General features: G+C 43.1%; 2 protein-coding genes across 2 annotated transcripts in view; one reads left to right on the top strand and one right to left on the bottom strand.

Moving 5' to 3' along the window:
• PRCP (prolylcarboxypeptidase) overlaps positions 1-12,435 on the bottom strand; it is a 36,743-nt gene extending 24,308 nt beyond the window's left edge. Inside the window, exon 1 of the mRNA XM_065658301.1 lies at positions 12,192-12,435. Coding sequence (XP_065514373.1) covers positions 12,192-12,314 — 123 coding nt within the window. The 5' untranslated portion in view covers positions 12,315-12,435. The remainder of the gene's footprint in view (positions 1-12,191) is intronic.
• Positions 12,436-12,672: 237 nt separating this feature from the next.
• Positions 12,673-22,898, top strand: DDIAS (DNA damage induced apoptosis suppressor). The gene is made up of 6 exons (XM_065645748.1): positions 12,673-12,895; positions 13,503-13,644; positions 15,490-15,618; positions 16,615-16,776; positions 17,927-18,044; positions 19,829-22,898. Exons 3-6 carry the CDS (start codon positions 15,506-15,508, stop codon positions 22,235-22,237), a joined length of 2,802 nt encoding a protein of 933 aa, XP_065501820.1. The 5' UTR covers positions 12,673-12,895; positions 13,503-13,644; positions 15,490-15,505; the 3' UTR covers positions 22,238-22,898.
• Positions 22,899-26,130: the final 3,232 nt, after the last annotated feature.

A 26,130-nucleotide genomic window follows, 5' to 3' on the forward strand; every position in this document is an offset into this window, starting at 1 on the left:
CAAAAGGATGAAGACGAAAGCAATGGCTTTTGAAATAAGACCTAATTAGAACAGATCACAACAGCAAAAGAAAAAAGCAGTTTAGTAAACATTTACAATACCTTAGCTGTTGGTTAGAAGTAACAATGCTAGAGGTATACTAGCATATATGAGGTTTTTCTAATTACAATTTTCATATTTACAATTATTGCCAGGATGTCAGTAGTAAATATAATACAAGGTCCTGAGCAACCTAACACAACGCTGAATTTGGCCCTGCTTTAAGTGTGATGTTGGACCAGATAACATGCAGAATTCCCTTCCAAAACAAAACTATTTAAGCTTCTGTAAACAGAATTACCTAGCAAGTTTGGTTAAAATAAAAACACAGCCTTCATCAGCAATATAACAGCAATGTTTTAAAAATGGAAGTGTCATACACATGCAACAGCAGCACAGAATCAGACCTCTGATACTAATGACATGGAAAATAAAAACAGAAAATGGAATATTGAAAGTAATAAGTTATGAATGAGTTTAAGGAAAACTTCTGTCAGCTGTGGTAGGCAGGACAGGAATACTTTGGAGAGCTACAGCTGCGAGGCAATGAAAGCAAACAGCAAAATTTCAGTTTCATGTACAAAAATCTTCACGAACTTCGGTTAAAAAAAAAAAAAAGGAATCGCCTTGTATTTTCCTGCACATCTTTGAGTCAAAAGACTCACAAAGCTCTTGGGGAAGATGCACACGTACACGCGACAGCTCGCTCAAGAGGCAGCAGCTCCAGATGGGAGGCTGCAGCCCGTTCCCAGAGCGCGGCCATGGCCTCTGAGAACTGCGGCCACCGGGCTGGATTAAAAACCACCAGGTGCTGTGCCCAAGAGGCTGATGAGAGCTCTGGACTGAAGGGTGGAGTCAGCAGCTTCGATTCTTTAGCCCAGAGAAAGTCTCCACGCTGAAGTGCAGCTCATGAGCTCGGGACAAGGAGCTTTTGTCAGACTGGTCCACTGAACAAAGCAGAGGGAAGAGCCAAAACCCACCTCGCTGCCTTCTGCTCATAGCACGTGTCTTGGATTTCGCCTTATACGTGCACATGTATCACGTGCTTATGTTGAGCTCTCAAAGATGACTTATCTCAGGGTATATATTTTTTTCCAATATGCTTTTTGTTGTTTTGGAATCCCATTTAAAATAAAACAAGCCACTCTGCCACATATCTCCTCTGAGGAGGAAACAAAAAAGGCGCAACAGATGTTGGTTAATGTACAGATGTTAGTCTGCTTAATATACTCCTGGAAGTAGCCAGGAACTATGGCACTGTGTGAAGTACAAAGACAAAACAGGACACGTGGGCTAAAACCCACTTCCTTCTCGGCAGCATCGTGAGGTCATTAGTGACTACAGAGACAGGGCAGCAAACACAAGCCTTAACCAGAAAAAACACTATAATTCACAGAGTAGCTTCTAACCAAACGCATTTCACGTCATTCAAGTTGGTAAATCAGCACCTGATGCTTTTGAGTTTCTGGCAGGATTGCCAGTGTCCGAAGCCTTTCTGTCATGCCTCAAATTTCACTATTCTAAGCAACTGATTTATTTTCCCAAACTTGCACATTCCATTTGAAATCAAATCGGTTTTTTAACTGGTGAGAAGCCAGGGGATTTTAAGAGCCGTGCTCCACCCTCCAAGCATTCATGGTGTTGTTTTAAGCGCTCATCCTGTCTGAATTATTTCCTGAGGACAGGAAGATGCAGGATAGTCCAAGGATATCCTCTGGCATGAACAGCAGCATGGGCACCAGCCTCTTTGGGATTTCACCAATATGTTTTTGTTCCTGGTTTTACTCCTAACATGCTGTGGGACTCCAGGCCATATAGCTGGCCCTATTATTTTGTTTCCTCTTAAAAATCTTTGCTTCCTCCATTTAAGTTGCAAGTTCACGAGGGCAGGGACTGCCTTGCCATCTTTGTACAGCATCATATTCAAGGTATTACTATGTATAATGAAATATTCAAGCTCATAAAAATCATTGCAGCAGTAGAGTACCACTAAAAATATATGTATACTCACACAATGTCTTCATTGCAGGGGAGACAGAACCAGAAATGAAAGCTAAATAAAAATCAGTTAAAAAAAAAAAGTCTCCCTCCCCGACACTATTCTCATTGCTTTGTTTTCTGCTATTGCACATTTTTGTGTGCTGGCTCTGAGGCTCCATCTCATTGATAGCTGGTAAGATTCTCAGAGTTCGTCCCTGCTCATTTAGTGCAGAAGAAAAAAAAAAAAGAAAGAAAATACTAGCTTTGCTTTATCTTTTCCATTTTACATGCTAGCAATTAGGTGTTTCCTTGCTTTCTAGGCTGATATTTGTGTAAGGGACAGCAGAGATTGAAGATCAGCACCAGTCTGTTGAAATGCTTAATCATCTGATGCCCTGTGGAAGAGCAGGGAGATGTAAACTGCACCTTCTTGCATCAGGCTACGTTAACCCACTAACTTGAATGGCCTACACGTAAAAAATATAACAAAATTGGAAGAGATGGACTTCCACGTTTCCCATAATTCAGAGGTTTTGTTCATTAGATTTAATTATACTTCGTTTACCTGTTACATTTAACAAAGCATACAGACATAACAACGGGCATGCTGTTTGCCTCTTCCAACTTCTAGTCTACCAGTGACGGTTGGAATCAGCTTTCAGCCAAACGAACTACAAAAAACAAATCTAGGCTTAAAATCATTGTAACAGAGGGATCTCTTCCTTTGTGACTATATCCTTGTAAACACAGTGGCCTTTGACATGCTTTGTGTATTTTACTGAAACTTCTTTTATGCTGCAGAAACTATGTCACCTCTCTCAGGAGGCTGCAACTGTTTAAGGAAATCTGCTTTTAGCGCTCGTTTATCACTTCGGTGATTAAAAAGTACGGACAAGGAAAGCCTCAGACAGGAACTCTACCCCTGTCCTTAGTCACACAGTTTAGACAAGACACTTAAAAGAAAGAGACCAAAGAACATCCAAACAGCTACAGGATATGCTATAGGAAAGCAGCAGGCTACTCAGCTCAACCCTTGTTAGAAATAGTTTCCAAACAGTACATGATGAAATGTTATTTTTATGTTGGAAACCTAAGCAGCTAAGGAGAACACAAACAAATCGGTTTCAACTTCCACAAACCATTAGTAGTTCTGTGGTGCGATTGAAACTCCAGATTCTGCCTACCCTGTAAAAATTAAGTCCATAAACACATGGAGAATTTAATTAATTAGGTGTAAAATCCTCCAGCAGTCACGGTGAAGGTGCAAGTCCTTGTCAGAGCTCCTCCAGTTGGAAGGACGGTCTGACAGGTCCCACAGGCCTTCCCAGTTCTGCCCCAGACTTGAGGGGTGCAAAGCCCCAGCACAAGAGACATGATGGGTGACCAAGGCAGGAGACAGCAAGAATTGCTTTTATCAGCTTTACTGCTGATGCTCCTTAACCATAGTCTCTGTTCCCCTGCCACTCTGCTCTTCTCCAGGCAATGGAGAGGCTTGTGCTGCCGAGAATCAACCAGCTACAGAAATTTATAACAAATGACTATGGCGATAAACACACCAAATGCTCACATCATTGATGCTTCCATTCAAGGCATTATTACCCTGGTGAAATTCTTCCATGAGACAAGGGATGGGGCAAGGAGCAGGGAACAACCAGGTCAAAGCCATATTACCCCAAGTGCATTATTTCACAAGGCCGAAATAAGCACAAAGATGCACTATAGTAGACAAAAATACAGTTATCCTTGTGAAAGGTCTCTCAGACCTGTAACAGGTAAAGGCCTGCATTTTTTTTTCTATCTGACTTTCAGATTGAATTACAAATCCATCACATTTGGAGGATTAACTTCAGAACGGAGGAAAAAAATTGTACATGAACCTTCGACATGTCCCAGATTAAGCAATATAAAAATATTTCAGTTTTGCTGAGAGCGCCCTAAAGTTTTGAATAGGAATAATTGTGTAAACAAAATGCTTTACAAAGTAAGTTTGATCTTCCCTGATCAAAATGGTTTTCATTTGAAAGGCTTCCTCAGCTTCTTTGTAAACAAGGACACGGTGGGGAAAAAAAGCATTTCACATTCAAGAATATATTTTGATTTGATCAAATTAAATATTTAAAATACCTCTAGCTCTTCACCCGAAAGGGCTAGAACTTTCTAACTTGCCAAATATTTTAAGGTTCAACTCAATTTGCAACCATTTTACTTCCCAGATTTTCGGAGCTACGAGGAAATATGCTCTGGTTTATTATTCTCTCAGCCTTAGTTCAACCACTATTACTTGTATTTTATTTTCTCCAGCTAATCCCACAGAAAACAGAGGACCAAGGCAGGGGGAAGCGGTGGGGAAAGAGACAGAAAAGTGAAAACTGTCCTGTCATCCACCCAGATATTATTCTACTTGGTTAAAGCAGAGGCAAAATGGCAACAGCATTAAAAGGCACAGAATACCTATAGAAGATCGTGCTGGGGATTTTACGTACACCACTGTGGATCATTTATTTAATAGCTACTAATTCTGATGAGCATTTAAGAGGGAGGAGGGAAGGCAATTTCAGAAAACAAATCAACAAAGCAGTAATTAGTCATAGTCCTTATGCAACAGCAAAAATACCAGGTAGCAACTGCTTCTGTGGCAAGCTTGCAACATATGCGAACCCTTCAGAAAAACTGTCTGCTTGCAGGGCTCCAAGACTTGGTAGGTGGGATGACAGGGAGGCCAGCAGCATTCAAGGAAAACAACAGCCATGGCTCCCTGCAGGTGAAAAGTTTTTCTACAGATTGCTCTGCTTCAACAAAAACATCCAGTTCTCTTTTCACAACCATTACAAAAGTTCTCCAGCAAACGTACAGATAAACGATGGGTCTTTACACCAGTGCAGTCAGCGCCCCGAATTGAGCTGGACCACAGTTGCTTTTCTTCTCGTAGCAAAGCAAGTTTTCTCATCGAAATAAAGACTCTCAGATATTTTACAGGAAAATATTTTTCCATTTGCTTTTTTTCACTTAAAAATAGGAAAGAATATTTTGTTATAAACTACCCTGCTCATAACAAACCCTGAGCAACTCCTCAGACATTGCTAAAAGCCATTTCCCATCACCTTGTAGTAGCTCCTGATTAGGAGCCGAGGGAACTCTACATTTCCCCCCGGTAGCAGTGACTGAAAACTATAGACTTGTAGGTGGCCACACCACTTATCACTGTATAGGAAACATTACAGAAAAGCCAGAGCTTCCAGAGCAGAATGTAGTTGTCAACAGCATTTGTGGAAGATTCAGTTTCCACGGACCAGGCAGTAAGCAAAAGCGAGGTGCTGCTTTAAAGCACAAATCGAACATTTGGTTAATGCTAGTTTTGCTTTCACCCACTTCCTCTACTTCAGCCTGGCCTCAGCCCAAGCCCCGCTGAAGTCAAAGGGCCTGATACCCATCACTTTCTGTTCCTCTTGTCTTGAAAGGAAGTTCCTACACACAACCGTGGTGAATATTATGAAATATTCCAGGCTCACTAGGGTTGAACTAAAGCATAGGAGACAGCAACTGAAAAATTAAAATAAAAAAGAAAGTTATCGCCCCACACCACAGGCAAGGAGGACAGTATCTACCAACTGTGGTGAAAATAAATGCTATTCCCATTCTTCTCTCCATATTTAATTCTCTGAATTTACATGCCTGGAAAACAAAGAAATGAACCATTTTACAAGTATATGGAAGATGACTGAGTACAGCCTGGTTTTCCCCCTTAAATTTCTTACAAGTTTCACTGCTTTAGATATAAAATCTAAATCTTCCAGAATGTATGAAATAAAGAAAATTAAGGTATTTATTCAGTTTCTGAAGATCTTAAATGAAATAATTAAGTGTGACCTCTAGTCTCACCAATTTGGCATACGTTACAAGTTACGCGCACAGTCTACAACAATTTACGCTGTTGGCTGGTCTTGATCTCCTCAAAGCCAGATGAAGAAATCAATACAGAACGTATCAGCATCAAATTCTATTTTGGACTTAATTTTCCTCCCTATCTCCCTATCCCCATCCCCTTACCCCCCGCCCAGGGCCTTCTCCCCAGAAAAAGCAAGAAATCCAGAGCTAAGACTTTGATTCAATTGCTAGAAACTCATGGACAATTGGTGCAACTTCAGTGAAGTTAACAGGATTTATCTCGTGCGCGTCTGGCTTGTGAACAGCTTGCTGCTTCGGCCATACGGAGTTTTGTTTGTTGTTTAGTCCTTTAACCTTTGTTTAATCAAGACCGTCTATCAGAAATCTTTCAGAGGCCTATTACAGCTTTTAATGATTAAAGCTAGTGAGATTAAAAATTGCTTATTTTCAGAGAGCGTAGTGATCATTGATGCTTTTTGTAGTCTCTACTACTAACTGCTCCCTTGAAGGAAGAGACTGCAGGTTGTGAGGAAATTAAGTGTTTCCTGCTTAATTTGAGAAGCTGATGTCTGCATTGTGACCTACAGATAAGTAGTGCATAAAAATAAAAATTCACTGACAAGCTTTAACAAGTACTTCCCCGGTTTCCTGTCCACTGAGTAAGAGCTATTGTTTCTCCTTACAGACCTGGTTTATAGCTTACAGCTCCTGTTTTAAATCACACTATGAAATCACAGAGTAAAGAGCTGCCAAGTACTCCTGTACTACTTGATGAGGAAAACACATATTCCAAGTAATTCACTTCCAAGGCAAACATGAGCATCACTTCTTCTTTAACCACTGACATAACTTTTAATTGGTACCAAGGGGCTCTGTAAAAAGCACTTTGTTTTTTCCTTCACCAGCAGTTAAAAGTGCTATTGTATTATGGTGCCAGACATGAAAAACAAACCCATCTTACCATTCTCGACATCTGTTACTATTCCGAGACACCAACCTAAGTCACAATAAGATGCTGAAAAATTCCTAACTAGAATTTACAGCGCTAATCTCAGTGTGTCTTAATATCTTAAAAGCAAGTTCTATGCCCATGATTGAGAATTCCTTCATTAGCATTAAACAGCTTATACGATACAGTTATATACATGTCTTTAGTGACAGTCATTTACCTACAACAGTGAAAATTTCGAAGACTGGAAAGTGCCAAATTGGATTAAAGCTACCTTGTTCCATAATTGTAAACTTCCTTCTTGTGACTACAACAGATGCAACATTTAAGAGCAAAATTGCACCCTTGGTTTGAATTAATCAAAATTTAGCATCTTAGCATTATCTAATCCAAATTTATCACCTTAAGATGATAAATTAAGACAGCGTTGTCACCAAAAAGGTGATCCAATCTCTTCATCTCATTTTCCTTTACTCTGATCATTCATGCAATGACCTGAGGCTGAAGTTAAATTGGGTTTTGCTGTAGTACATTTTCAGTTAGAGAAGGAAAACTCTGGGATTCACTGGCTTCCTCTAAATTGGCCCTTCCCATAGAACAAAAAGAACCATGTCTGAAAAATAAATCTTCATTTCTCCTTTGCAGTTGGCTCTCAAGTTCTCTTTTCTAGCTTGAAACCTGCATTCTAACTTTTGCACTTTCAATCAAGGCTTTCATTTTTTTATGCCTCAGAACTTCAGTCTGTAACACCAAATAGGATATTAAAGACACCTGACAGAGCCAGAAAAGATCAATTTGCGTTACTTTTGAGAATTCATTAGTTTGAAGCTTCAACATAGCTTCTTTTCACATACAAACGCTATGAAGTGCAGATGTGTTTCAGAACACAACAACTTGCGTATGAATTTACTAAGTTATGGAACACTGACATAGGTATTAAATCTAGGAAGTTATTAAATGCAATCAGAACCCATCTCCTGGAAATGGTGACACAAATGACATGTATTAGTTCAAGAGACAATCTGATTGAAGGACCAGGCTCAGTAACTTGCTGAACACAAGTTAATTTTACTTGTTACATTGGTTCTTAGGCCGATTCATAGCAGTTCACAAACCAAAAGATGTGCTTACAAAGTGTGATTGGGGTGAAGGATCCATCAGCACATTAAGTCTTGCACAGCCATCAATTATAAAATTGAATTAATAGACACCACGCCCACTCTCTTTTCTGAAAAGGACAGTTTATCACTGAGAATCCTTCAACTATCAGAAAATTTAAGGCATCATCCTCCCAGCAGTACAGCACTTAAAGCACCACAAGTTCTTAGGCTATAGTTTTGTAACACTGGTAGGTACATTGAAAACAGGAATGCAGAGGTGCAGGACAAGGCTCCCCAAAATCTGAAAGGCTGCCTGACTCCAGACCTTCCCACTACACTGAAAGTTTATTTCTACTCAGGCAAAGAGAAACAGCAGCTCTTGGATACCTCACCAAGGCTTTGCAATCAGTTTGAATTGTGGTCACTCACACAGCTGCCCATGAAGATGCTATTCAGATAGTGGTGGTCTTCCTGCAGCTCTACACATCCTGCACATTGTTCTCTCTGTAAAGTTTAGGTTTGGATGGATTAATTTAACACACAAATCACAAGCAACCTTTTAGCAAGTGAGCTACCAAAGAAGAAGTGAGAATAGCCTTGCCTACAGAAGTCATACATCAGAAGAGCTGAAAAGGGGGCCAACATCCCCAACACAGATACAATTTGTTGATGTAAAGATGTGGGTGATGGCAGAGTTTCTCCTTCAAGGGCCATTGACTAATCTAGGTCAGCATGAGGTATCTTTATACTGGGGTAATTTCACTTCTGCATTGGAGGAGTAGAGGGCTGAAAAGGCATCAGCTACTTATGAAGGCTGAAGAGGGGGGAAAAACAAAACAGAACACCACACAAACCTCCAAGACAAATATAATACGATAAAAGTTGTTGAGGACATACACAGTCCAGTGTGCAAGCTAAGATCCTAGCTACACTGACACAGGCATTGCTTGACTTATTTCTCAATATTCCAGACTTCAGCCCTGTCACCGGGGATGTCTGACACTTAAAGCACTAAACAGGAGGAAGTTCAACGTAAATGAGCGTTGAGCTGAACTGTGTCCCTGTTATTTCTCCAGATTCAAATACCTTTGCTTCTGAGTAAAGGCTAACACTAAACCCTCAAGTAATGCTGCACGTCTATAGGCCTTCATGCCAAGAGGCTCCATTTAGAGGCTGTAATTCCACATTAAAATCCTCAGCTTCTGAAATTCACTTCTCCCACACGCAACATTAATTCATTGTTCGCAGTGCTCACGAGGTATTTTTGGGCAACAGAATTCACACCAGAAATCTATTTAAACTTTACAAAGTTTTCTTTTGTGGAAGTATTAAATATTTAAAGACTATTCAAAAGGACTTTTTACAGAAGTAGGCATGAGAAGTGTTTCCTTTGTGACAGTGTAATATTTTGCCATGTTATAAAATAATGATAAAAATCAATATAAAACATTTTTAACTGATGTTGCAAACAAAAGGGATAAACAAGAATCAAAACAGGAACTTTAAGTAAGAAGAAAGACTCAGCAGCACCGAAGCAGATGATTCACGCTGTAAGCAACTATAATGTAAATAATTAAACTTCAACAACCCTGAGAGGTGGCAAAGTATCACCACCCCTATTTAATATGTCCATCATGGTATTTATGTTCCACTACAGACTCATAACGTAATTACAAACCCCCAGACAGCAGCACTCAGCATGTGTTTCGTAAGGGCTGTAGAGTTTGCCTATCAGTTCTACGTGCTGTGCAACCCATAATGAGCAGCCTTACACCGTCCGCGTGATTCGACCTCTCATGCTAACCCTACATCTCTCACAAATACAAAAAATACATGAATATACACACATCTCCCACAATGTTCAGCAATACCAGTAAGACTTCGGACAAGGAAAGCAAGGATTTCAAGGCCTGTGAATGCGACCCCTCTTTCCCACAGCAGCCACTCTCAGTCAGGATGATTTTTAGTGAAGCGGGGAATGAGAACATGGGAGATGCTGAAGGGAGCAGGATGTGGCACCATCTTTACAACAGGATGTCACAGGGACTCTTCCCTCCCTTCTCTCAACATCTACCTGCCTCCCAAAATCCGCAGATCGAGATACGAGGTACACAGCAGCTCTGCTGCTTCGCTGGCAAGAGGAGGGCACACGGATGTCTCTGCCGATCGCCAAGAACAACCGGGAGACACCACAGCCCAGAGAAGGGATGAGGACAGAGGTGTGACAGAATGGTGACAAAGGTTGGTTCAGGCCACAGCACAGAATTATTATCACTGATACTATGGCAGCAATGAAAAACAACCAACAAGGCAGAACAATTAGGTGCCATGCTTACGAGTTACAACGCAACCACAAGATTGATATCCTGGCCAACACAGACCACACATGGCAGAAGGCATCTGCAGTATGTTACCAAATATGCTTCAAGGCTCTTAGAGGTAACAGAGGGACCCGAACCTCAAATCACTGCCCAAGTGATTAAAAAGTATTAGACAGAGATGCTTTCAAGACACAGGATTTATGTGGGGAGACTGCTTGAAGAGGAGCGCTCCCAAACCAGTAACAGTCTGCAGAAGAAAATAATCTCAATGTATGGATTTGTCACTAGAACTGTTCCCATCCCACCTCTCGCACACCTAATGACAGGGACCTTCACCCTAAAATTATTTCGTAGCTATTCAGGATATACAAGAGTTATCTTTTTCTTCGTGTCTGTTCTCTCTGAAAGCATAATATTCCCATTTTGCCCATTCCATCCTAAGTTCACCTTCTACGAAGTTGAAACAGGAGACATTCAATCCATGTATCATCCAAGACACTTGTGAATTAAACAGCTGCTCTTTCCCACCATTTCCTATGTAGACCAGGGCATGAAATTCAGTTGCAGGCTACAAGCCTGTTTCGAATCAAACCATTAGAATATCAGAAAAGTGTCCTCTCTGCTTATTACACCTCTCAGTAAGAGGAACCATTACCTCCCCTAAAAGATCAGGCTCAGCTCAGGTGAAGAGGCAGACCATCCCTCACACGTACAAAGGAACTGTTGACTGGTTTTGTGATAACCTAAAATAAAGCAGAGTTTTGAGTTTTCTGCAAGAGGACCACACCAGCACGTGTAGCTGGCATTGTGGAGCTCTCTGTTCTGTCCATGTGCTTGCAGATTTTGCCAACAAATCATGAAGTTATTGCAGCAGACAGGAAAAGAAAGTTCTGGTTAGTAACATAAATCGGTTCTGTATTTAAAAGAAGCATATAAAAATCACACAAGCGCTATTTGCAAATACTGCCAGGGTACAACCGAGGTCCCCAGCCGCTTTCTGCCAACATACCGCGCGGAATGTTGTGGGACACGGGCTATGGTGCTAGGATATGGTGTAGAGATACAGCAGAGCAGGCCACCTGGCACTGCAGCCGGTCCCTTTCCATAGTTGCGACATCAGTAGGATGTGCAAGACCTGGAACATTTTACCAAAGGGACGGAGCAGGGCAACATCCAGAAATCTACAAAAACATATTGCTGTCCAGTCCGCAGCTAAATGAGGCAGCTGAAGGAAGAAAATGCCCCCTGAATCCCCACAGAAACTCCCTGCCCGGCTCTGACTGGGACCCCCGGCTCCTCAGAGCAGCTGCGCTCGGCTGGGCTGGGGGAAACCTTTCCAGTGAGCCACAGACATGCTGAAGGGAGCGGAGCATCTCCCGTGTGAGGAAAGGCTGAGGGAGCTGGGGCTCTGGAGCTGGAGGAGACTGAGGGGTGACCTCATCAATGTTTAAAAATATACAAAGGGTGGGTGTTAGGAGGACGGAGCCAGGCTCTTCTCGGTGACAACCAATGATAGGACAAGGGGCAATGGGGACAAACTGGAACACAGGAGGTTCCACTTAAACATGAGAAGAAACTTCTTCACAGTGAGGGTGCCAGAGCCTGGAACAGGCTGCCCAGGGGGGTTGTGGAGTCTCCTTCTCTGCAGACATTCCAACCCGCCTGGACGCCTTCCTGTGTAACCTCATCTGGGTGTTCCTGCTCCGGCAGGGGGATTGGGCTGGATGAGCTTTCGAAGTCCCTTCCAACCCCTGACATCCTGTCATTCTGTGAAGTGACAGAACCGGCACCCCCGGCCGGGGCCTCCCCGGGGATCTCCCCTCGCTCCCCGGCCCAACGCCGCGCTGGGGGTCACCCCCAAACCGCCCCTGTAACCCCGGGCGCTCCGCTGAGGGGGGCGAGGGAGGCGGCTCGTACCTGCTGCCGGAAGTACCGCGTCAGGTACGGGGCGGTTGGCGTCCGGGCTCCCCGGCGCCGGGGGAAGGCGGGCAGGGCGCCGGACGCGCCGAGCAGCAGGAGAAAGAGAAGGAGCCGCGGCATCGCCGGGAGGAGCGGAGGCCGCCCAGCCGCCACACCGCTTTATAGCGGCCCCGTTCCCCCCGCCCGCGGAGCTGCCCCGGGTCGGCCCCGCGGGGAGCGGCGGGCGGTAGGACCCAGCGGACTAGGCGGAGCCGGCGCCTGCAGCAAACAGCGCTATGCGACCCGCCCCGAAAGGGGAGGGGCTATTCCCGCACGTGAAGGGGGTGGGCACTAAGCAGCGGGGCTTTCCGATTGGCTGCGGGGGTGAGGCTAGTTTGTGAGCGCTTCTGTCGTTGGCTGTGGTGACTTGGGTAGGCGTTCCCTAGGAACGACCCTTAGCAACGCGCACTTCCGTTTTCCGGGCGCTGCTCAGAGCCGGGGCCGGGCTGCGTTGCGGGCGGCGCTTCCCCGGGGCCGGAGCGGGGGAGGTGGGGGTACGGCCGCGGTAACCGGCGTTCGGCGCTTCCCTACCGTGCGGGCCTGAGAGCGCCGAGGGCGGGTGGCGCCGCCGGCTGCCCGTTCCCTTGCCCGGGTGACAGCGCTTCAGCGCGGCCCTTGTGGCCGGGAGACGGAGACTGTTTAGTCACGGAGCGCTAAAACCGGTAAGAGCGGTGATACCTCGGTTTTTGTGGGTGTTGAGCAAAGCTTAAAGCGCGCAGGACGAGTGACGGGGGTGGGGGGAAGCCCTGTGGGGTCTGTTTCCAATTACTTGATTTTTAAACTCCTGTGATCGGCTATTTTATTTCCATTTTACTTAAAATTCTAAAGATCTTTTTTATTTGTTGTTATTCTGGGCATAGAAAAAGATAGTAATATAAAATTCCCAAACCAAAATGAAACATATCTTGTTTAAAATGCTTTCAACTGTAATATTCAAGTATGCCACCAAGAAATAAATGAATTTACAGGCTGTTCCCCTGGATATTTTCAGCACTGGTGACTACAAAATCCAACTTTTGGAAGAGTAGTTTAACTGCTATTATAACATATTTAATTTGCAATTAGACACAACTGTTAAAAGCAATGTTGGGAATGTCCCTGTCAGATTCTGTTAAGTAACGTACAACTGTCCTTATAGATAATATCCTTATAGCCCGCGGCCTCGGGGCTGCGCTGAGAAGAGGCGGCTGGTTCAGGGGTAAAAATTGTGGTGTGAGACCTGTTAACGACTCTTCCTCCGTGTTTTGGTTTTTTTCTTTTTTTCCTTAGGGAGAGTTTGAGGCAGCGAGCTCGCTAGAGGGCACCAGGCACCGATGGAAATCCCGGCGAGACCTCAGGGCTGTTGGAAGGCGCCGCTGTTTGGAGGCTGCTGGTGGGGAGCAGCATGAACGCCCTGTGATTCCCGGGCTGGGTATGTGGGTCCAGAGGTTTGCTTGGTTTATTTAGAAAAATGAAGTAAACCAGATGTATTTGTACCATCCTTTTTTAGCTTGTGTCCAGATAGTGAGTACTATATTTCTACCAAAGAGAAATAGAGGCGTAGATCTTGAGTCTGTTTACTCTAAAGAGAGCTCTTAACGGAACCTGCGTGAAAACATTCATGCTATGCTTTATCTCCTATATTCCAATGGAATACTTGAAGTGTTTGCTGTGTTTCTAGGGTGCGTGGATTTTTTTTTTATTGCATTAAAAACTGCAGATAACAGTATACTTTATATAGTTCTGAGTTGAAAACCAGTTGGAAAGTGAAGCATCTGCTGGTTTCTCCAAGTCCACCTTCTTGAGTAGGAACAAAATCAAACTTACTTTTATTACTTCTTTTCTGTATATCAGTATGTTTTACTTGCACTGTTTACTGATATCTTGTAGTTTAACCAAAGCAAAATAGTTCAATTTTGGCAATAATTGAAGGCATGCACCATCTAACATATTAGGTCCAATGAGCCTCTGTTAATACATGTTTTGACGAGAGATTTTTCATTTTGATTGTCCCTCCAGTAAAGCTTTTACCTTTTCCTGCCTGTTTTCCTGGCCTTTCTGCCATAGGGAATATTTGGATATCCGATTTCTTCTTTTTTTGCCTCCAGACTGCTCAGAATAATTAATTTAGTCACTCACATTTTTCTAATACTCATGTTACAGATCTTGTTTCTACCAGAATGCAGAGAATGGGCAAAAGGATAGCCTGTGACTTGAACTAGTTTCTGGCAAAATGCAAACAAAACATCATTGTCGAGTATTGATTGGCTTTTAACACATAAAAGCTGTACTTGAGTCTCCTTTATCTCCTTGGCCTTCTGCCTCCCTGAGGGAGTTACAGGATGAAAATGTGAAATTTAGTTCCTATTCTGAGTTTATTCTGCAGCTTACTTTGAAAAGAGATATGTATTTACCTATTACTATGACAAAAGTACTATGACAAAAGAAAGGATTTATGAGGCCTTCTATAATTCAGCTGTACAAAGCATTTTGGTAATTTAAGTTGGAACTCTAAGATTTTAGGTATTTTGCAGTATTTTTGCCTACATGTTCTTAGCATCTGCTGAGAGGGAAAGTTAGCTTTCTAAAATAGGGGGAGTTTCCTAAAAATTGATATCTTGGACAGTATATTGATAATAAAAAGAAGATAATTCTGCAGAAACGTAATACTGAAAAAGAAATTAATTAATTACTTAGTTCAGCATTTATTTGTCAGTTCCATACGTCCCCTTTGTTGAAACCAGTGGTAAATAGTTTAGACCTGTCTCTTCAGCTGAAAAGGCATGAATACAGTGGTAATTGCAAGCCCTTTTGACATTTTTCTGGGCATCTTCTCCTCTCAAAGTCATTGGTATTGAAGTTGTTTGCAGAATTACAGGTGTAGAGTCATTTGCATTTTTAACCCCATGTTGTGACCTCATTCTGAATTTTAAGGACAAAAAAATCAGAAACCAGTTTGCTGCAGTGCTGTGCTCAAGGACAGTTCTAATAAGGAGTTCCTAAATGCAAGCGGGAATTTGCATGATTTATCTGCAACGATCTGCAAATATCATAAATGCTTGCTTCTTACTACATATCTTAATATTTTTTTTCTTTTTAAATGGTTGATTAAGGGTAATAATAGATGTTGCCTCAATTGGGTTGCCATTTTCAAACAGAGATCATAGTTTCCTGAGGACTGCCTTTCAAAATATTCAAGCAACCCAACTGAAAGTGGTTGGTGTTAACATCTCGTTAAATGAGAAGCCTTTGAACCATTTTGACTTACCTGTTTCAGGTGATGCTGTGAGCACATGAATAGTGTGAGAGGACTCTTGGCTGCCTCTGTAATTTCCGTCCAGAACTCCCGCTTCATCTATCCCGCCTGTCAAAAATGCTTTTCCAGGCTGATACTGGATTCTAGGAGGTATGTCCTGTATTGGGGATTATTAACTGTAACAGTTAGAGACTTTGAGAATCCCCGTGAGCTGAACACAAGTTAAAACAAATTCATGAAAATCCAGCCACTGTAGAAATAAGTGCTGATTTCAGGTATTTATGTTACTTCTCACTATTTAGATTTCTTTGTATTCCAGTAGCAACTTGGAGGTTGTTATGGATCAAGAGTTCTATTGTGTTCAGCGCCATGCAATATCGAAGGACAGTTTAGGAGAATAAATGATGTGTATTAACAGCTTCCAAGAGCTTCCTCTGCAGTCCAGTTCTTCAGTGCTGCTCCTAAGTTGGAAAGCATTGGTTAAAAAGTTCTCCAAATCAAATCCTGTATTTTTTTTTTTTCCTCATTCTATATATGCAATGCATTAGGTGTGTGACTCTTCCACTTAGATGCGTGTCCAGAGAAGTGTGAGCTTTCCTTTTTAATGCTACTGTTGTGTGGAATCTACGATACACAGAAGAACAGTAAATCAATGAGTGTCAGCACTAAATGGAAGGATCTGACTTTGCAAAGCAAGAATGTCTGTGTTTCAAATGCTGAAGTAAAAGATAACAGTGTTGTTTCCTGATGATTTTTAAGATCTGGCTATTATATTAAAGCTACAGGATGAAAAATCCGAAACCAGAACAAAAGGCAAAAAATGTGGGTGTAGGGAATTCAAAATTACTCCCCAACAGGTCACTCAAAACCCACCGTTTCACTCCAGCTTCACAACAGGCTAGCATTTAATAAATCAATAAAAGAAGCTGCCAGAGGGATTCTGTCATGATAGACACCTTGCTGAGCCTGTGGTAAGATTGATGCTTCAAGGAGTGAAAAATAAGAAAGAATCTTATGGTTTTTCGTGGAGAATTTGATGCATTGTAGTACTAATGCCTACGGCTGCAGATAAGTTCTTACCTCAGCAGTGATTAGCAGGAGTTCACATATTCAATCTTTTTTTATCCTTATACTGTCTTTTGTCAGGTTTAAATGTCTAAAATGCGGCCGCACAGGTGAAGCTAAAGATGCAAGCTACAGATATAGATTGTCTCTAAAGATTGCTGACACCAATGATTTGTTTGACATTGTCGTGTTTGGAAGTTGCTTAGATCCGTTCTTTGGGGTCACCGCAGAAAATCTGCAGAGGTAAGGAATGTTTGTTTGGTTTTTTTCTAATTACATAGCTGCTGCTTTTTCTTCAGCCTAAAAAAAAATGACATCAGCTTGGTTGGTGGGGAGATGAGTGGGAAGAAGCTGCTGAAGTGCTCCCTTCCAGCATTTCCTTGCTACCTGTCACCTTGAGAAAATGCTGAAGTTGGGTTTCTTCCTGAAATCTTGAAATGTTGTGATAGAGTACTCCTGCCTAAGAGATTCTGCATTTGTCTGTTGAAGGCAGATGCTACCTGCTAAGTGAGCTTCACAGTTCGGTTGGTTGTGCTTCTTCCTTACGTCCTTCCTCCTTTGAGATGATTGAATTTCCTTTGTCTAGTGTCAGATTACTAAGTAAGTTGGCTTTTCCAGAGATTTAGACATATTTTTTCCTCAGTAATTTACAAGAATAATAAGATAGAGATAGAGCCTTTATATTTTCATTTTTAATAACAGTTTGAATTTTTTTTTTAAAGTGTGCACCTTGTGACTTTAATTCAATATGATGAGATTTTCCTTTAGCAAGGAGGGATTTCTAAGACAGCCTGTTGACCTTCAGAGCCTGACCACCTGCATTATGAGCTTCAGACTTTCTGATGTGTGAAACTTTTAGGATGGAATATTCAGATACATTCACTTCTTCTTTCTCTGTTATGTTATTTTCCAATGACTTGCATTAGCACTGGGTCAAAGATGAACACTTTTAAAAACCTATATTAACAGCATTAATAACATTCTCATGGGAGACATTCTACACCAGACTGTGGTACTACTGTCAGCTGTGGAAAAAAATAGTTATTTGCATGTCTTAATATGGATGCTGCTGTTGCTGTAAAGGTGCGGGCAGAAAGGATGCATGAGCAGTAGCAGCATTATACAGTTATTGTATTGATACAAAAATCACAGCCACACAGTGAACACCTGAAAGTTGTGCATATATATTAAACCTATTCAAAGTGGTTGTTTCGTTTACTTCTGTTTCACGAACAAATTGAGGTAAACAATTGAATTTATAGGTTCGTGGCTTCCTGTTCTCATTCTATGTTTAGTTTAAACTACCACAGTGCTTGTCCTACCTGTACTACGGCTAAAATGTAATATAAGGCTTCCTCTGTTGGTGCAATGCTTCTGTATGTTTTTACTCAAGGTGTATTCAAGACTTCAATCAACAGGCAGGAGAAACAAACACAGATGTATCTCTAGGAGCATTAGCTCAAGCAGTGGAAGCCTGTTTCATTGGGAAAAGATTGATATTTGGACTGAAGGTAATTTTTAATCCACATCACTCTCTTATAATGAGTTTTTTCATTAGCTTGTAGCTAATTGGGGGCATAGACTGAATTATCAAAACATCATGTACAACACCTTTTGGGAATTTGAGATAATTTAGGGCTAGGACATGGGAAGGATTCTGCTCCTCTTCTCCCAGACTCCTGTGTTATTTTAAATGACTCGCATCCAAAAGTCATCTCGAATGGCAGCAGTCAGCTTGACAGCTTGTCAGGGCTGCTTTTCTGAGAGCCTGAGCAGTGCCAGCTCCTGTGCATATCAGTAGCAGCTTGGAGTCTCTAAAAAACCGTGTGCAGTTCAAGCAAGAAACAGACCGTCTTTTCAAGCACCGCCCTGCCTCTGCCATGCTGCATAGCCTCCTGCTGTCTGACATGTAAGGAGAGACACATCCCCTTGCAGCATTTTGATATTTCTGGATTTAAGAGCACGTTTTAAAATGTTGATAAAGTACAGCTGTTCAACATGTGCATCTGTGGCTCTTTTATGTGTTTAACAGACTTTGAAATATTAGTTCTTAGCAATATTTCCATAGAAACAGTCTTCTAAATTCTCTTCAAGTGGTGCTTGTGTGAGTCATTCATATTATGAAGTCTCTGAACTAAATCCTACCTGGCAGGTGTTTTTCCTCTCCCACAGGTACCATGAGGTATCTGAGCTGAGATTTTCCTAATGCACAGTATCTTAAATAATGGAAGGTGGAGGACTTCATGGATTAACTTTACTTAACCGGAACCATTCTCTAGCTCTGATGCCTTTACAAATGTAAATAATCATACATACCAACAGCCTTGTTGCTGCTCCTGAACACACGTTTGAAAACAACTTGTTCAGCCTTTAGCTGTAGACATGTCTGTGTAGTTGTGTTCAGCTGTGCATACAGTTGCACTCTCCCAGATAAAGCATGTTACGCTGATTCTGAGTTTTAAGGCTTATCTAGAAGGGTATTGTCCTTGGCTAACACCCTTCAGCCTCAACCTTTGCATGGACTCAGGGAGCAAGAGGGTTCCTGAATTTGAAGACGGCTGTATTTGCTTTTTGGCTGCTCTGGCATTGACAGACCTTTAGGGGAGGCAAAAAAGGATTTAGCCATTTCTCAGAACACTAGATAATTCCCTCTGCTTTGAGTGTAATTTCTCAGCTGTAATTTCTCTGTAGAGAGAAGCAGCTTCTATAAAGAACTGCAGCCTAAGCTCCTTTGAAACACTACGCCCCAAATAAATCTGAGAAGCTAGAGGTTGTATCTTATTTCCCTTTCACAGAGGAAGCGCATAGAGAATATCCTGCTGGCTTTGATAGCTGGGCTGCCAAGTCATGTGTCTGGTACCAGAGTACTTTGCTTCAAGTACTGCCCAGTGCCTCCCAGAGAAAAGCAAAGCGTTGGCCTTAGGCAGCTGGCCATTTGCACAGAACTGCGCTGGAGGAAGCCCGGAAGCACCTTGTGCCGCAGAGGGAGGAAGGCGTCTTCTGTGAAGCCCTTTCTTACAGTTCTTGGTTGTTTTTCCAGCTCCAAACCTCTGCGTAATTGCAGCAAGCAAAGAACCTCTCGCTGTGATGCCCTTTATAGCCCTTGCCAGTGCTTATTTCCCAGGGAGTAATGCTTTGTGTGACAGACTGTTTTGTATTCTCTTCCTCGCAGATCCTGACAAAAAGTGAGACCTGAATTTAAGCCTCACTTAAGAGACATGCATTTATTTTTTTTTCTATCATGAAATAAAGCATTGCACTAAGGTTTTCCTCTTTTTCTAATTTTTTCCCCCAGGGTTGTGCAAGGGAAGATGGAGGGCGTTCTGCTGCCAGCAGCATCTTGCAAAACTGTTCCAGAATTAATAGAAGTGCAAAAAACCTTACAGCTTGCCAGCTCTTCCTGCCAAACACTGCTGTTACTGGCTTTACTGTTATCAGCTACTTCCATCGGCTCCTGCAGTCGGCAAAATTCAGGAGCTGTAATAACAGCTCGTACTTAACTGATGCATCTTCAGCTCCAATAGATGAACCTGTCAGTGAGCTCAGCAGTTTGTCCAGCCTGAGCAGAAACTCCTGTTCTGTGCAGTTGAGTGACAGAGAAAGTTTTTTAGGCTCCTGGCAGCGGTCCTTCAGCCTGGCTTCATCTGTTGCTTGGGTAACAGCAGAAGACTTTCCCACTCCGGAAGTGGGAAGGCTGGTGAGTGAACAGCATGAACAAGAGAGGAGGCCTCTTGCTGCAGAACTGTGCAGTGTAAGCCCCAACAATCAAACTCTTTGGGATTCGCAATTTTGCAGCTCTTCTGTGAAGGACGGGAATAAAGAGGAGGGTAATGAATTTAGTTCACAGCCTCACTGGACTGACAGTATCTCTGTAACTGATAAATTAGAGAGAGTCTCTTCTGCAAAACCTGAGTGTTCACATGGAAACAGTTCCAGGTTGTTACAACATCCCTTGGAATTTGGGGTAAAAAGCATTTACCCAAAGGCTAACAGTGGAGATTATTCTTACCCAGAAAAATCCCATGACTCCCTTTTTCACAAGAGAGATGCCTCAGCTTCTAATCACGTAAATGTAGCTGCAGTGTCTCAGACAGACTCTATGCTTTGGGATGAGCTCCCACTCTCAGAGAGCCTAAATGAATTCTTAGCCAGAATAGAAGATGGCAAGAGTGTTGTAACCTCACCCAGCCTTGATGCAGGCAAACATGCTCTTGAAAATAGCAAGCTGGGTGTAAATCTTAAAGAATTGTATCCCAGGCAAACCCTAGTAGCTGATGATTTGCCTGAAGCAAGTGTCTTAGGGGAGTTCTTGCCACCAGCAGAGACTGATAGTTGGGAGAACGTATCGTTTGCTTGTCTTTGGTCAAAAACAAATCTTCCAAGTGACGAGGTGTCACATTATGAGTCTTCCTGTAGTGTTTTGTCTTCAGCTGGCAAGGGATGTGGAGCAACTTGCATTATACCTAACCCTCATCTACCTGTTCTGTCACAGTCCTTGCAACTTATATCAGAGCCTTTGGTTTCTGAGAGCAGATGTGTGCAGCCCAAAGCAGCAAATATTGACATTTCCAAGTCAGCTTGGTCTTTTCTTAGTCTGCAGCATGCTGATGAACATGGAGAAGCCTCTTGTTTAGATAGGAGCAAGGCAGCTGTCTGTGTGCATTCTGCACAGGATAGTCATTCAGCTGGTGGTGAAAATAAAGAAAATTCTTTTTCTACACCAAACCAAAGAACAGATCTTAGACTCACAGGGGCATGGGAGACTGATCCAGCAGCTCCCAACAATACAAGAAGGATATGTAAAAGAGAATTAAAACCATTGACAGACCTGTCAGAAAATACCTTCAAAAGTGTGAATAGGAGAGAGGTGTTGTGGAACAACAGCTTCCCTGAAGGCAGCTACGATGCTTCTGCTGATCTCTTTGATCCAAGTGCAAGACAGGTAGCAAAACCTGTAGAATTCTTAAATAAATCATGTGATTCTTTAATACAGGAAGATACTTTGACAGAAAAGGTCACAGCTCCTGAATTGGTGCTTTATCCTGGAGATGTTCCCTGTAACCGTTCAAAACGGAGCTCATCCCTACATCGGTCCCCTCCTTTTTGTAAGCACAGTACACCAGTAACTTACTCCTTTTGCGATTCAGAATGCGGTTCAGTTAGTGCTCAAGACTTTGTTCCTTATTCACAGTCAACTCCTGTGACAAAACCCCTCTGCAAACTGTGGCCTGTTGGGGAAAGAAGCTCTTTTGTCACTGTCTTCACCCCGAAAAATCCCACTAAAATCCATTCCAAATGCAAGCGATCCAGATCTTCCTTTCAAAACACTCTCTTGCAGCAGCTTACTGGCAGGTTAGTGAAACGTGAGAGGCCAAGTAACAGGAAAAACAAAGAAGTTAATAGCTCTGTTTCACAGCAGTTCCTTTACAGCCAACTGCCGGCCAACTCTGAGGAGTGGGTCCCTCCATCTGCAAACAAAAGGTTGAAGCCGTCTGCATCTTTAACCTTAAAAACAGGTAGCTGGGCTGCTGACTTGCCATCGACCTGTGGGCACACTGGCAGGAACCCTGTTTCTGAAAGCAAAGAGACCAGTGAAAATGATGTTTGCTCCAAAAATGAGAGATTAAACCTTGGGAATGCCAAGGGAATGCCAAACCTTGGGAAACCCTGGAATCTAAGTCCCATCCAGATTCTTACCTGGTGATTTTCTGTGGGGAAGGGCCAAGTTTTCATCAAAGAATTTCATATACCATCTGGGAGCCTCATATTTAAGCCCATTTGGGATCCTAGGATGGAATTGAGTTGGGGAAAACACCATCCTGAGAGGTTGGTACACCTCCTGGTTTTCCTGTATCTCTTTTGCTGTAAACCAACATCTGCTATTTATCCCTGAGATAATGGCCAGGAAGCCTCCTCTGATCCTTTAAATGCCCTTGAGGAACATTTACCCACGTTTCATAGAATCATAGAACAGTTTGGGTTGGAAGGGACCTTCAAAGCTCATCCAGTGCCACCCCTGCCATGAGCAGGGACATCTTCACCAGATCAGGTTGCTCAGAGCCCCGTCCAGCCTGGCCTGGGATGTCTCCAGGGATTGGGGCATCCACCACCTCTCTGGCCAACCTGGGACAGGGTTTCACCACCCTCAGAGTAAAAAATTCCTTCCTCGTGTCCAGCCTGAATCTCCCCTCCTTTAGTCTAAAACCATCACCCCTTGTCCTGTTGCAACAGGCCCTGCTGAAAAGTCTGTCCCACTTGTTCAGAAGAGTTTTGTGTCTCTGCGCAAGGAACAAACTGTGTCAACGCTGACAGCTGAGGCACTTAACTTCCACATTATAAAGATGCCACCTGCGCCTTAGGAAACCTGAGAGGCAAGAGTTGTTGGAAGTTAGAAGAGTACTGTAGGAATGTACCATTTTGTGCTTGTCTTGTTCCTGTGTATTTTACTTTCTGTTGTTAGACACTGTTGGGACTAGCAGGGCTTCTTGTGTGATTCTGAAAGGTGTCTCTAACCTAACCTTACATTCACTGGGTCTCACCGTAGGTACCTCACTGCGGGGGGTGTGTGTGTGTGTGCACACAAACCAGCCTTTCAAGGCAGGATCTGCCTAAGACAGCCAGTGGAAACCAGGTTTGGAATGGATGAAAAAAAAATAGAGCTTTGGAATTTGAGCTGTCATCTTTGTGTGCCTTCATATCTCTTCTATAAAATAAATCTGTACCTGCTCATTACTACCAGGACACTCAGGGAAGTATGAAGGCAGTTACTGTCTCACTACTTTGTCCTTTATCCACTATTTTTAGCATAGAATCATATAATCATTTGGTTGGAAAAGACCCTCAAGATCATCAAGTCCAACCATTAACCTGACACTGTCACTAAACCATCTACCTAAGAAACGCATCTATGTGTCTTAAACACCTCCAGGTGACTCCACCACTGCCCTGGGCAGCCTGTTCCAATGCCTGACAACCCTTTCCAGGAAGAATTTTTTTCCTAATATCCAATCTGAACCTCCCCTGACACAACTTGAGGCCATTTCCTCTTGTCCTGTTGCTTGTTCCTTGGGAGAAGAGACCAACCCCCTCCACGCTCCAACCTCCTTGCAGGCAGTTGCAGACAGCGATCAGCTCTCCCCTCAGCTCCTGTTCTCCAGGCTGAACAGCCCCAGCTCCCTCAGCTGCTCCCATCACACTTGTGCTCCAGACCTTTCACCAACTTTGTAGCATGCATCCCCCTTAGAGAATGTACAGGTAAGCCTTTCCAGTTTCTCGGTTTCTACCCTAAGTTCTGCACCTCCTAATCAAATGCATTTCTCATTGAGAGATGGGAGGGAGAAGAGTATTTTAAATCAAACACGCTGCTTCTGCAGCAGAGCAGGTACGAATGAGCTACAGCCTCTCCTACCGAAGGCACGGGTGTGCTGAGTCTGCAGGCATTCTGCAGGCTGAACGAAGAAAAGCTCTTCATGGCTCTACACAGCAAGTCTGCACAGGTAAATTCACTTTACAAAGAAGTTTTTCCATAGCAGTCAGTGTTTTGGGGGTTTTTTTGTTTGTTTTCACTACTTACTTACAGTTGAGGAAACTAAGGCACAGGTTCAAAGACCTGCCCAACATTAAGGGAGTGTGGAACCTAGCTCTGGATCCCACCAAAAGACCTTAACCAGCAAAACATCTTTTCTGCTTGCTGTTCTACTCAGCAAGATACTCAAGCACAACCCAGAAGTTCTTCCTGGTGTTTAAGGGTGCCGCAACAGTCAGTGGCAAGAGGCTTGAGGTTTCTTGTTGCAGGACCAAGCCCAGATCTCTGCAGACCCTGGATCCTAGACATAAACAGAAGGAAAAAACAAAACAGAACAACAACAACAACGTCCAGTTATAGCAAAAAGAGGAGTGACGGGGAAGCAGAATTAGACATAACATGAGGACCAAAGTAACTTCAAGCATCCTACCTGTGCATGGAGTCACTTCTTACATGCTGTGCCAGTGATGCCAGCCCAAACCACCGTGGCGGAAGATGGCAATGCTGTGCTGTGGGGAATACACAGGTGTCTGTGCCGGGCTTCTTGGCACAGCCAAAGGGACGTGACAGTTCTAGAAGCAGCCATGCAGGCTTTAGAAGCTGTTGATGGCTTTCCCAGCTGAGCTTGAGCCCTGCACCTGACAGCAAGTCGAAGCACCAGCACTGCACCAGGCTTGGTTCAGGGTAGTGCAGGGCTTTAGGCTGAGCCTAAGTGAACAAGCCTGTGCTTCTGCCTGCATTTACCAATGCCATGCCTGTCCGAAGTTTATTGCAACTAAAATCCTACTTGATGAAACTATGTTAGGGGCAAGTGGAGAAGGAGTAAGAAACATAACCTACCTCGAAACACTAAGTCTGCGTTTATTGCTTATGTAGAAGAAATGAAGGGAGAGCGAGCGTTACTCATACACAATCACTGAGCACGGGGATGGCAATATTGAAAGAGTTTTAGTACATCAGTGCTCAAACAAATAAAGCTTGAAACTAGTTGTTTCTACTACAGCCTCCCACATAAGAAGAGACTACAGTATCACTGGCTCTTTAAGCACTCGCTTGTGATGAACTGGACAAACACCCACTTTATCATGAGGGTTAGACCGGATCCAAGTGATAGACCAGACACTTGATGTGGCTGGAATGAAACACTACCAGAACTTCTACATCACATATGTGACAGCGTCTTGACATGAAGTGTTTTGTCCAGCATGAGTGATTTTATTCAGCAGAGAATTCATCTACCTACTATGGTAAGTTGTAGCTTTGGTGCACACTGATGTGATTATAATTATAAGCTTGTACAAAATGAATAGAGATCAGCATGTTTAATTCTGAAGGTAATAAAACTCCTGAAAATGCATACTGGGTTTGTGGCTGATTTCCTATGCATAGAAATCCATAAATCAAGACTAGATTTTAAATTAGATAGGACTGTCTGTACGATACCACTGAAATTAATGCAGGGCAGTCAGATCTTCTGTGCTTTGTGAAACCAAAATGTATCATTTTGTGACAGACCACTGTCAGCAAGATGACGTCTGGGGAGAGCCCCCCAAGTGCTTGGTAGGAAGATGTTGTACATGAGAAGATGGAGGAGAGGCAAAGCAAGCTGTCTTGCTTTTGCTCTTGTAGTCTGTCATTTCTTCCCCTGGGCAGTTTGTTCCCTTTTTGCAGGGAGCCTTTGGGCTCCTACTATCCTTTTACCCACAGCGAAGCCTGGCACAGGCTGTGCCTTTGCTGCTGCACCCGCTGAACAAGAAGGTTGTGCATCCCACCGGTTCCATGCTCCTTGCAAGGAGGAGCTGCCACTCTTCACCTGCCCCTTACCGTAGAATCACAGAAGCACTTAGTTGGAAGAGACCCTCAAGATCTTCGAGTCCAACCGTTAACCCAACACTGGCACTAACCCATGTCCCTAAGAACCTCACCCACATGTCTTTTGAACCCTTCCAGCGATGGTGACTCCACCACTGCCCTGGGCAGCCTGTTCCAATGCCCGACAACCTTTTCTGTGAAGTAATTGTTCCTAATATCCAAGCTTGGTTTGGCTTCTTCAGCCATCACCCCCACAGACA

Source organism: Caloenas nicobarica, chromosome 1 (assembly GCF_036013445.1).
Source record: "Caloenas nicobarica isolate bCalNic1 chromosome 1, bCalNic1.hap1, whole genome shotgun sequence".
Taxonomy (NCBI): Eukaryota; Metazoa; Chordata; class Aves; order Columbiformes; family Columbidae; genus Caloenas; species Caloenas nicobarica.